Genomic DNA, 13095 nt, shown 5'->3' on the forward strand with positions numbered 1-13095 from the left:
TCCCCACTGGCAAGTGGACATCCCCCGAGGGCTCCTGGGCTGCCAGAGGGATGTCTGACTGCCAGCTTAGGCCCGATCCCCCGGGGAGCAGGTCTAAACCAGCAGGTGGTCATCCCCCGAGGAGTCCCAGACTGCAAGAGGGCACATGCTGGGCTGAGGGACCCCCTGAGTGCACAACTTTTTGTGCACTGGTCCTCTAGTATAATCATAAAATATTTGGGAAACACACATAAAGAATTGTTAACCATGGGACTGAGGGTTGAATGGTTAGAAAGAAGGGAGTTCAAGTTATGTCAGATATTAAGTAGTCTGTATTTTCATTAGTCTTTATATGCTTAGGTAAGAAAATCAAATTAACAGCATTGATTTGGTTATGATATATATTGTTTTCTCTACAGAAATTGGTAGAAACTTCGGGAAGGAACAACGTACTGAATATGCAGTTGGAAAAAGCTAACTGTTTATTAAAAGGAATGCAAACAAATGAGGCCTCACTTAAAGAAGGTTAGTTCTTGGCTGCCTGGAAAAATACTAATATCATGAGAGGGCTTTTGGGTACAACAGTGATTAATATTGCACCATGCATTTGTAAAATATTTAAAATTCACATAGCACTTTCTAGACTGTCATTTTATCCTTAATATAGCCCTAAAGGACAGGTAGGACTGATTTTATTACTCTGCGTCAGTAATGAAGAAAAATAAGATAGAAGAAGTTAAATAATTTATCTGAGTCCACTCAGATAAATTAAGAAATGACAAATGTCAAATGACAAATGACAAATGACAAATGATAAATTAAGAAATGTCCATTAAGAAATGACAAATCCAAGAATCAATCCAGGCTTTCAAAATCATGGGGGAAAATACAGTTGAATTCCTGCCTCACAATAACTCCAAAATAAATATCAGGTGGGTAAAAAGTTTAGTGTTAAAACGGGCGGTCCCAGTCTGACGCTCTCCCCTGTGTTCTCAGACACCTACGCCACGTGTTGCTCAGCTCCCCATGGCCACCCTCTCAGCTGCACCCACCCTCGCTGTGCCTGACAGGAGCCTGGGTTCCCTGCGCTAGGGCTGGGCCCTGAGGAGGTGGCGTTTCTCTGCGGGGCTTGCTTTCAGGGAGGGACACTGGTTAGTTTGGGGGCAGGATTGCAGAGATAGTCATTTTTCACTATTTTTGCATTTCATGTGTATTTTATATTTGAAAATATAATTAAACACTTTCTAAACATCCAGTTCTCATTTTAATTCTAATGGCCTTTTGACTAGATAATACGCAGCAGAAGTAAACGAACTAGTAAAATTGACAACTCATAAAGTCAAGTGTGTGCTAATTCACTGAGAGAAGAACAAACTCTATATACAACTGAATTTTTTCAACAATAAAGAATGAGATCTTGATATTTTATTTTCCACATTTAACACCAGATAAAAAATTTCTTTTCCATTTTAAGATGATAAATAATATTAGTATTGAGGACTAAGTGCTATAAAAATTATTGTCATGCATAATTGTATTTAACATTTCCAACTGCTTTATGAAATAGGTGTTAATATGCAAATTACTAGTTAATGGTAGAGCCTAAATTTGAGCTCAACAATTGATTAAATTATATAGGATAAGAAGTAGTTTAGTATTCTGAACTATAGTTTTTAAGAGTTGAATATGACAATAGTATTGTTCAAACTATATTATAAAATCTATTAGAAATGATAATTGGATAAATGTTTGCAAAGAGAATTGAAAGCTATTATTCTAAAATAATGAATGGTGTTCTAAGGAACAATTCCTTATTGAGCCAGTTTCCTTTGTTAAAAAAAATGTGTTGGGAGAGCCGCCTTGTGTTCAAATCGTGAAATGCACATTTTAAAAACATGCAGTATACTTCCAGTTTCAGGACTCGGTTTTCAATTTGCTGAGTACTGAGGTCCCATATTGCATGAATTACTGGGCTCATGCTTCTAAAAGACACAAAGACAAGTGATAGCGGAGCCTATGCCCCCTTAATTTTTTAATTGTAGCAGCTAACATGGTAACATACACGAAGCAGGTATTGTCACATGTAATTTGACCATCGTCCTTACTGGGAAATAGCAAGAGAGGGAAGAAATGGAGGATGGTGGGAACTTTGTCTGAGTAGATGGTGGGAATGATACCCATCAAAGGCTTAGCTGTTGCTGGTGGTACCCAAGAGTGCACTGAAAGCTTCATGCACACATCAGGGCACTAATGCTTGCAAGGCTTTGTTTCCCACGGTGGAGAAGTCACTGGCACCAAAGTGCTGGTGCCCTGTCACTCACCATGTTGGGTGTTTACTCCTTTAGTTGCTACTGCCTTGCCCTGGAACTCAGGCATAAAAATAGTAAGAGGACAGGTCTGAGGACAGGGAGGAAGTAAAGCAGTATCTCCTCCCAAATGCCACCTCACCAGCTCTGACTGTCTATCTTTGAACAAAACTTGATGTACCTCAGCTGTCTGTCCCCGGGATGTTCTTTCATGGGAAACTCGCATGGATGCGCTCCTCAAAGTCCCCCAGGCAGTCCACATGTGCCTCACTTCTAGGGCAGGTCTTGCTGAGGTATATGAGCGGCTCCCTGTCCTACTGCATTTATTGTGCCTTAGAGACCTCTTTACTAAATCCTGAATTGCATTTGACTTTAAGGGTGGTTGTTACATAATTTACTTTGAGATGCCTGATAGCTTTGTTAAGATCTGCTCATTGTCACAAACAGTATTTTATTTTATGTATTTCAACTTTGAGAGAATGATTTCAAAATGAAAGCAAATAATCTTCAAATACATTTATCTCTTATGTTTTAGAATGTGCTACTCTTCATAATATGGTAAAAGGGCTACAACAGACCATTGAATATCAGCATAATTTGAAAGGTAAGTTAGACAAAAAATAAATCTTAAAAAATATGATGTATTTAAGCACCTTTAAAGATGAGAATTTTTAAATTGTTGACAATAAGTTCCTTCTAATTTGGTCTTGTTAAATTTATCAGCAAAAGGAAGGAAGGGCACCTTACTACTGAGTAATACATCCTCAATTATTAAGAAATGAATGCCATGCTGAACAGAACAGTTCAGTCCTATTCTGACAGGAACATCAGGGTTTTATAAACTATCATAATCATTCTCTTTATTACTTTCAAATGTTTCAAAGTATATTTGCTCCCAGTAGTACTCTTGCTTTCAGTACCCATGTTCAGTTTTGAAGGGTAGATGTTCACTGGTAGTTACACAGTGAATATTCTACTCAAAAACTGCAGTGATCACCCTAGCTGGTTTGGCTCAGTGGATAGAGCAACAGCCTGCGGACTGAAGGGTCCCAGGTTTGATTCCGGTCAAGGGCACATGAGCAGGTTGTGGGCTCGATCCCCAGTGGGACGCAAGTAGGAGGCAGCCAACCAATGATTCTCTCTCATCATTGATGTTTCTATCTCTCTCTGCCTCTCCCTTCTTCTCTAAAATCAATAAAAAATATGTTTAAAATTTTTTTAAAAAAACTGCAGTGATCATTTCCTGCTCAATTCCTCATCCAAGATACTAAAGAAAACCAACTCACTATGAGTATATAATGAATCCAAAAACAATGCACACTTAAGGCTTTACTCTTGGTTTGATACCAAAGGAGAATAACCAATTTTAGAAAAGTATATTGCAAAATTATTAGAATCCAAGAGATTAAAGTGGATTTTGGCTAGGTCAGAGGAAGATTACTTGTCAAATATCAGAATCAGGTGGATCCTACAGTGACACAAAATGCTATTTGAATTTATAATTACTCTAGCCAGAGCAGCAACAACCTTACACCTTAAGGGAGTAGCCATATGTGTTTGAAAACCTAGTGTTGAGTCTGGTAGGATGATGGGAAAAAGCATTGCTAACAATAATCACATGTCGACTGCACTACAGATGAAAGCCAACATAGAGCCAGCCGAAATATCTACACTAATAAAAGAGAAACATGGTAATTAGCGTACGACTGATACCCTTTTCATTGGCTAATCAGTGAGTATATGCAAATTAACTGTCAGCCAAGATGGCGGCAGACAGCCAGGCAGCTGAGAATAGGATGCTTGGTTGCCCCAGCGATAGAGGAAACCAAGGTTCCCGCATGCAGCTGCGGGGCTCTGAGCTCCTGAAGCAACAGCTCCAAAGGTGCCAGAGGGAAGCCGGGGTCCCGGGTGCCAGAGGGAAGCCGGGCAGCCGGGGGAAAGAAGGCCTACTCTTGCACGAATTTCGTGCATCGGGCCTCTAGTAATATAATATAAAGCATTAAGGAGGTCCTGTTTCTACAGCAGATGGCTTTAGTTCACAGCTAAGCATGTGGTGCTATTCAGCCTACATACAGATATGCCAAAGCCAGATAATGTGCAAGGGCTACAACATTTAGATGGGTTGACCAATTTTCCTGGCAGAGGGAAGACTTAACATTATTAAAATGTCCATTTTCCTGAAGTTAATAAACACATTTAACGCAATCTTAATTAAAATACTAAATTTTGGCCCTGACTGGTTTGGCTCAGTGGATAGAGCATCGGCCTGCGGACTGAAGGGTCACAGGTTTGATTCCAGTCAAGGGCATGTACCTTGGTTGCGGGCACATCCCCAGTAGGAGGTGTGCAGGAGGCAGCTGATCGATGTTTCTCTCTCATCGATGTTTCTAACTCTCTATCCCTCTCCCTTCCTCTCTGTAAAAATCAATAAAATATATATTTTTTAAAAATACTAAATTTTGGGTGGGAGAGAAGATTGTATACAATAATCTTAAAATTCATTTGACAAAAAACAAACAAACACACAAGAATAAACAAGAAAACTAAGAGGAAGGAGAATTTCCATTACCAGATAATAATATGCTCCGAATTTGTTAGAATGAAATTGATATGGCATTTGACATAGAAATTGAAAAATATATTCATGGAAAGAATAGAGAACCAGATTCTAGAAAAGGCCCCAATATTTGTTACTGTAATATTTCAATGTATTGGAAAAAAGAATGGCATTTCAACATACAGTACTGACACAACCAGCTTTCCATCTGGAGGAAAAGAAAGTTGGACTCTCCCACCACATCAAAAATAAATTCTAGATGAACAAAAGACTTTAGTGTAAAAGAGAATACAAACTTAAAGGGAAATCTAGGCTACATGTACAACCTAACACCATGTGCTACTCTTCATAATATGGTAAAACCACTCTGGGAACCTCAGATGCTATATAAGGTAAAAACAGAACTAACAGACTTATAAAAACAGAATGAATAGACTTTTTAAAAAATATATTTTTATTGATTTCAGAAAGAGAGGGAGAGATAGAAACATCAATGATGAAAGAGAATCATTGATCGGCTGCCCCCTGCACACCCCACACTGGGGATCGAGCCTGCAACCCGGCATGTGCCCTGACCGGAAATCAAACTGTGACCCCCTGGTTCATAGGTCAACGCTCAACCACTGAGCCATGCCAGCCAGGCAGGACTAATAGACTTTCTTATGCAACAAGAGCACCAACAATAGCAACAAGAAAGGACTTGGCATGTCATTTTGTCACACAGAAGTCAAAAAATAAATAATTTATTTCAAAACATGATTTCAAATACTAACGTAATTTAATATGTACAATATACAAAGCTCTACAAATTGACTAGCAAAGATAAATGAAAAAAGTATAATGGGCAAAAGATATGACTGAAACTATGAGAATGTGTATGTATATATGCATAGGTATGATCCAGAGATCAAGAGCATGGAGAAAAACACAGAAGGATACACAATTATACCAGGGGTGTGGAGGTGGAGAGAGAAACAAAGAGGAAGAGGAAGAAGGTAGAAAGAAAACAAGAGAGAGGCAAGACTGTGCTAAGAGTCTCCCAACATGTATGCTATGATCCTACTTATGTAAAATTATAAAAATGCGTGCATGGAAAAACTACAGACTTGAAAGAATGTCTATTTTTAAGAAATAAGTTCTTTGCAAAGTAATAATGTAGAGTACACTTTTATATTGGTAAAAACAAATGAAACCAGTAGAAATGTGTGATGTGTTTACATATAGTTGTATAAGCTGGGGAACAGTAGGGAAGGAATACACAGGCTGTAAGCATTGATACCTTCAGTGAGGTGAGTGGGAGGGGAGAGATGCTTAGCTTCCCTTTAACCACTTTTCTTAGTACCACTCTCTCCTGGTCTCTGGACACGTCCCAGTCTCCTTATAGCAGTGGTTCTCAACCTTCCTAATGCTGCGACCCTTTAATACAGTTCCTCATGTTGTGGTGACCCCCAATTTCATTGTTACAAATTGAACATAATTAAAGCATAGTGATTAATCACAAAAACAATATGTAATTATATATGTGTTTTCCGATGGTCTTAGGCGACCCCTGTGAGTCGTTCGACCCCCAAAGGGGTCGCGACCCACAGGTTGAGAAACAATGCCTTATAGGATAGTCTTCCTTTGGCCACACCCAAATGTTTCTCAGGAACATTCTCAAATGCAGCATAGTAAAGCTGTAGGTTCATTATCTCACTCCTAGAAATCTTCCCCTTTTAATGTTTCCCAAACTGTTGCATATTTTTCACTTACCCAAACCAGAAACGGAAAAGGTGGAGATTCCCCCTACTCTTTTTTTTTTTCTCCATGCCCCCCCCTCCCCGCCCTTTCTCTTTTGCAATCAGCCACTAAGGCTCCTGGTGACTCTCATCTAAATCCTTATCTTTATTTTTTCCTTTGTCTCCTACTGCCACTGACCTAACTTAGGGTCCTATTATTTCTTACTTGATCTGCCTTTTCTGACATCCATGCCTCTGGGGTCAAAACCCTCCCATCATCCTCTGCACTGCCAAATAATCTTCTTAACTGTAATCATTTCACTTCACTATTCAAATTTCTTCAACGCCTCTGTAAAATTCATTGATGACCCCATAAAAGAAAATTTAAAGTCAGACCTCCTACTAGGCTATGGCCCCAACCTACTTAACACACCTTCCTCAGAGTTTACTCCAACAGTGCTGTACTTCAATTGTCACTTTCCCACGCGTGCTGCGCTCACCCCAGCCCACAGTCTTCTGAAACGCCCCCTCCCACCTGGGGTGAGCCTTAGCATTTAAGTCTCAGCTCAGATGCTTCCTCCTCAGTATACTCTCGCCTGACCTCATTCTGGCCTGGGCTTTTGTCCCACAGGTCCCACGTACTTCAGACACACTGCCATTGCAGGGCGGCCATGGCACATCACAACTACTTACACATCTCTCACCACAGGCTGCACGATTTGCTGCAGGGCGGCCATGGCACATCACTACTTACACATCTCTCACCACAGGCTGCACGATTTGAAGAATGATTATATTTTTGTCTCACCATTCCAGTTTCACGTACTCTGTGCATATGCAATAGGTGTGTAATAGATGCTGTTTTCAAGGGTTGAGTAGTACATACATGAACGGAAACTTGAAAGGTTACATATGTTCCCATGTAATTGAAAGGCGCTGTATATTAGGATGCTCTTTGATGGTTTTTACGCAGGTAAAAATGAACAACTGAAAAGAAATGCTGATCTTATGAAAGAAAAGTTAAAATCTCATGAACAGGTGAGTGTATGTATCTTTGTATCAATCAAGTCCCTGTAGAGCATTTGTCTTCTAAATTAGAAAAAAAATGTGGTTGTTTTCATTAATAAAGACAGCCAAAATATAGAGTAAATATATATGTGTGTGAGTGTGTGCGCCAGAATTTGTAACAAATGAAAATTTTTAAAGAAATAGAAATTCTGAGGACTCTAGTCTTCTTGCAGACTGTAATGTACTAATATGTCACTTGTGCTTTTTCATTCTACCAAAAAAATGCAGCTATTTTGTTACATATTTTTAAATTATGTTAATAGAGTTTTTACTCTAGAGTATACATACTTTATTAGCACTTTTAAACTTTTTTACTACAAAGTAAATGAGTGTTTAATCTTTATGACTTGAGTAATATATAACAGTTTTATTGCACCATTTAAATGAAGGGAGTACTTAACCGCCAATTAATTCTCTCCCAGGGCCACCATACCCTCTGTTACCTTTTCTTTTTTCCCATAAGAACAGCATAGTGTTAGCAACTATAGAACATACACACAACACAGTGACTAGAACATAAAGGTGCTCGGTAAACGTCAGTTCCCACCCCTCTGCCCTTTGGGAAGTTGATCACACTAATTAGTCTCCTCTCCCGAGAGCCAATATGTCAAACTCTGGCCTAAGATTTCCAAAATTCTAGTTGGATCTGTATGAAACTTAGAACTTCAGTTGGAAGGACCATCTCTAAATTCAATCTGGTTCCTCATTCGAGGAGCCTCTGAAGAAACACAGTCTAATTCTAAAGCCCTGCCGGGCTCCTGGGTATCACTCAGATGAAATAACTGGCATCTGGCTGCGCTCTTGGAAAATGTCGTCTCCCATCACTAATTCTGAGACAATTTAAACATCTCTGGAATATATCCCATGGATTACTTCCCCCTTTCCTTTATCCTTTTTCCTTATTCTTTCCCATCCTTTCCATAGCTCATCTTTAGAGCTCAACAATAGATAGTGAAGTCAGAGTGTAATTGGGGTAGAGAGAAGGGGGAGAAATGTTTGCCTCTTTTCTCATCTCAGGTGTCAAGCCACAGAATACTGCTTTTTCTAGAGTACCATAGGGATTTTCAGAGGGTGGAAATTGATGAGAAAACACCACAGCCCAAGATTCTGCACTTCTAAATTAGCTACTGTCCAAAGCAAACCGAAGATGACCTCAATCCAATGAGAATTCTCTAGTACAAAACCTCCAGGCACATCCAAAACATGAAAAACCACTACCCAGAAACAAACTCAGGAGGTACTTAATACGCATGTTTTGGGATTGGGAGAGGTTTTGTAACTTGTAGACAGAGAATCCTTAAGTTTTATAAAAACAAAAATACAACCAGAGGCTATCCCTTGGCATTTAAGGTTCCCAGAAGGCAACCAAGAATAACTTGTTGGGACTTGGTCCCCATAGAAAGAGGAAGGACTGGCCCAGGCTGAAGTGGGGGAGAAGAATCCAGTGTGATAGAGCCCAGCCCAAACATAGTCTCCGTGCCTAGGGATGGGAGTGAAAACCCTGGGTCTTACCAATTAACAGAAGTATTCCACTTTAGTGATGGCATCTTCAGATGGCAAAGTCAGTGGGGAATGAAAAGATAGATAGGTTTGTCTCTTGTTTCTCAGAGCAGTGACTGCTTAGTGCACCCAGTTGAGTCAGGAGTAGTTTATGAAAACCACTCAGTAGTTGCCCACCTTGGAACCTAGATACGTGCATATGAAGAATGGCAGTTCATGAGATTCACCCAAATTCACCTGTCCAGCTTTAATCAAAGTCAGTTTTTGGGTAGGTTTGGCCATTCCTGAAAATTGCCTGGCAGGGTAAGTATCACAATTTGAATCTGGACTATATCCCCTTGAACTTATGTAACCTGGACAGATGTGCCTCTATGTTTAATCATAGCCATCTAAGCCAGGAGAGCTGGACTTTTTTACCTCTTCAATATCACTGAATATCTATTAAAAGCTGTGAACCCTCTCTGAGGAGAAAGTTCATCAGTACATGTGCACACATATCTATAATAATAAAAGCATGATATGCCAATTAGACTGGACATCCTTCCGACGGCCTTCCGGACGAAGCTGGGGCTGCGAGAGAAGCCCGGGTCCCAGGTGCCTGCCGGCAGCCGGAGGAAAGCCCGGGTCCCGGGTGCCAGAGGGCAGCCAGTGTCAGAAGCCTGGGGAAGGAAGGCCTACTCTTGCACAAATTTCATGCATCGGGCCTCTAATCCTATATAATAAAAGGCTAATATGCAAATCGACTGAACAGTGGAATGACTGATGACTATGATGCGCACTGACCACCAGGGGGAAGATTATCAATGCAGGAGCTGCCCCCTGGTGGTCATTGCGCTCCCACAGGGGGAGCACCACTCAGCTAGAAGCCAGGTTCATAGCTGGTGAGCACAGTGGTGGTGGCGGGAGATATGCCAATTAGACTGGACATCCTTCCGACGGCCTTCCGGACGAAGCTGGGGCTGCGAGAGAAGCCCGGGTCCCAGGTGCCTGCCGGCAGCCGGAGGAAAGCCCGGGTCCCGGGTGCCAGAGGGCAGCCAGTGTCAGAAGCCTGGGGAAGGAAGGCCTACTCTTGCACAAATTTCATGCATCGGGCCTCTAATCCTATATAATAAAAGGCTAATATGCAAATCGACTGAACAGTGGAATGACTGATGACTATGATGCGCACTGACCACCAGGGGGAAGATTATCAATGCAGGAGCTGCCCCCTGGTGGTCATTGCGCTCCCACAGGGGGAGCACCACTCAGCTAGAAGCCAGGTTCATAGCTGGTGAGCACAGTGGTGGTGGCGGGAGCCTCTCCTGCCTCCACGGCAGCACTAAGGATGCCCTACTGATGGCTTAGGCCTGTGGGGAGCGGGCCTTAGCCATCAGTTGGACATCTCCCAAGGGCTCCCGGACTGTGAGAGGGCACAGGCTGGGCTGAGGGGAACCCTCCCCAAGTGCATGAATTTCATGCACTGGGCCTCTAGTATATGTATAATTTTACATACAATTTCAGGAAGTTAATGGATCCTCAAAAGCCCATTTACTGGGTCTAAGCTAAGAATTACTCACTTAATTTTTTAAATTTATCTTTATTGTTGAAAGTATTGCAGATGTCCCCCCATTTTTCCCATTGATTTCCTCCACCCTGTACCTGCTCCTTCCAGGCCTTCACCACACTATTGTCTGTATTTATGAGTTATGCACATATGTTCTTTGGTTAATCATTTCCCACTCCCACTTCCACCCCCGCCTCCCCTCTGAGATTCGTTCTGACTTAATTTTTATTGGCACTCTCATTCATTCAACAAATACATATCAGGAGAGAGACACTAGGAGGCAGACATACAACAGTGATTCAAAGCAAAGCCTTCATTGCTGTCTCTTTCTTACTACCTTCTTCACTGAAGCCCCTGTCTCATAGCGTTCAGAGGCTTTTCTTGACCGCTTGCCTTCATTGCTGTCTCTTTCTTACTACCTTCTTCACTGTTCTTCCCACTGTCCTTTCCTCTGCCTACATCTTGGGCCTGTGAGTGATTTCTTTATGTGGGGACATACCACTGGGAAAATTGTGAATTTTATCTTTGGGGACTTTCTCTTTCGTGGCCTACTTAATGCCCCTCTCCACATTAGCATAATATGCTCCCACAACCTAGGAAGCAAATCTCAGGCACCTGCTGAGCACGGCTCAAATCCCAAATCCATCCTATTCTAGCCTCCTTTATAACGCTAATCTTTACGATGGGTAATGCTTACTCTCCTTCTGGGAATTAGGGATGTTTGTATAATTTTTAGATACAGAAGTTCATCCCACATTCATAAGGATTCATCCTACTTTGGGAAAGCTGGTTGTCTATTGAATATTACCTACCATTGGCTCTGAAGTATAACTTTGGCTTTTATTGGACCTATTTTAGAGCTGTCATGGTGTTTGTTCATAAAATGAAACAAAATGTTTTAAGCATCTATGAAATGCGCAACACTAGTGATGAGTACTCAGAAAGCAAAAGTAAAAAGACATTGTCTCTAGATGATCTCTATCTCCTCGGACCAGAAATTGGTCCTTCTTAAAAGCTGATTGAAACTGAACAATATCTTTCCCTTCTAGATATGATTACATATCAAAAATTAATATAAAATTTGACAATTTCACCTTTCTAATTAATCAAAAGTAGCATGCACATATTTAAATTGAAGAATGAATATATTTTAATCTTTAGGAATATAAGAATAGCATTGCCAAACTTATAAGTGAAATGAAAATCAAAGAGGAAGGACATAAGACAGAATTAAGGAAACTTTACCAGGATATGCAGAAAAAAGGTAAGTTTTTATTTTTAATTTACTGAATTCTAAGATATCATAAAACAATTCAAATGCATATATTAATTTTTCTTGAATGAACACTGCCTCGATGTATTTTAATTTAGGTTTTGTACCTAAATTATGTGATATAAATTACAACATGTCTAAATTGGATTTGTGGTGTTTACACTTAATATTATTTTCTATGAAACAATGTATAAAATTAATATAAAATGTATAATTTATAACTTTGATATTTATATACTCAGCATATTGAATATCATTTCACTAATGAAATTTTCTACCTTCAGTAAAGCAGATCTTATGAGCCTATGTTGAGAGTTAAGTAGTTTCATAAGGGTGTTAAAAGTCTTTCCTTTTTTAAATTTATTTTGTTTTATTTTATTTTTCTTTATTGATTAAGGTATTACATATGTGTCCTTATCCCCCCATTGCCCCCCAACCCCCCACACATTCATGCCCTCACCCCCCTGGTGTCTGTGTCCATTGGTTAGGTTTATATGCATGCATACAAGTCCTTTGGTTGATCTCTCCCCCTTACCCCCATCCTCCTCTACCTTCCCTCTGAGGTTTGACAGTCTGATCGATGCTTCTCTGTCTCTGGATCTGTTTTTTTTTCATTATTTTCTGTTGTTCATTCTTAATGAGACCTTATTTATGTACATTATGCAAAAATCAACTTGAAATAGATGCCTGATGTAAATGTAAACCTGCATCTATAAAACTGCAGAAAGAGTGCAGAGAAGATAATCTTTGCAACCCTGAGTTAGGTACAACTTCTTGGAAAGAAACAAAAAGCACAAATAATAAAGAAAAAAATTCTAAATTGAACTTCATCAAAATTATTAATTTCTGTCTTTCAACACTGTTAGCAAGATGAAAAGACAGGCCATAGACTGGGAGATAATACTTGCAAATGCATACCTGCTAAAGGACTTATATCCAAAATAAAAAGAGCTCTAACAACTCAATAATTAGTCAAACAACCCAACAAGAAAATGGGCAAAATATTTGAACAGCACTTCCCCCGAGATATACAGATGGAAAATAAGCATTGAAAGCATGTTCAACATAATTAGTAAGCAGCAAAATGCAAATGAAAACTATAATGAGATACCACTTTGAACCTTTAGAAATACTAAAATGTTTATATATAT

At 40.0% G+C, this 13095-nt stretch overlaps 1 protein-coding gene across 6 annotated transcripts in view; it reads left to right on the forward strand.

Moving 5' to 3' along the window:
* Nucleotides 1-13095, forward strand: part of CCDC152 (coiled-coil domain containing 152) — a 27145-nt gene that overhangs the window by 6898 nt on the left and 7152 nt on the right. For all 6 annotated transcript variants that reach the window (XM_014547522.1, XM_005876000.2, XM_014547526.1 and 3 more), the window contains exons 3-6: nucleotides 399-504; nucleotides 2821-2889; nucleotides 7534-7598; nucleotides 11833-11935. In XM_014547522.1, the coding sequence (XP_014403008.1) occupies nucleotides 399-504; nucleotides 2821-2889; nucleotides 7534-7598; nucleotides 11833-11935 (343 nt within the window). The remainder of the gene's footprint in view (nucleotides 1-398; nucleotides 505-2820; nucleotides 2890-7533; nucleotides 7599-11832; nucleotides 11936-13095) is intronic.

The sequence above is a fragment of the Myotis brandtii genome, unplaced genomic scaffold (assembly GCF_000412655.1).
Source record: "Myotis brandtii unplaced genomic scaffold, ASM41265v1 scaffold478, whole genome shotgun sequence".
Classification (NCBI taxonomy): domain Eukaryota; kingdom Metazoa; phylum Chordata; class Mammalia; order Chiroptera; family Vespertilionidae; genus Myotis; species Myotis brandtii.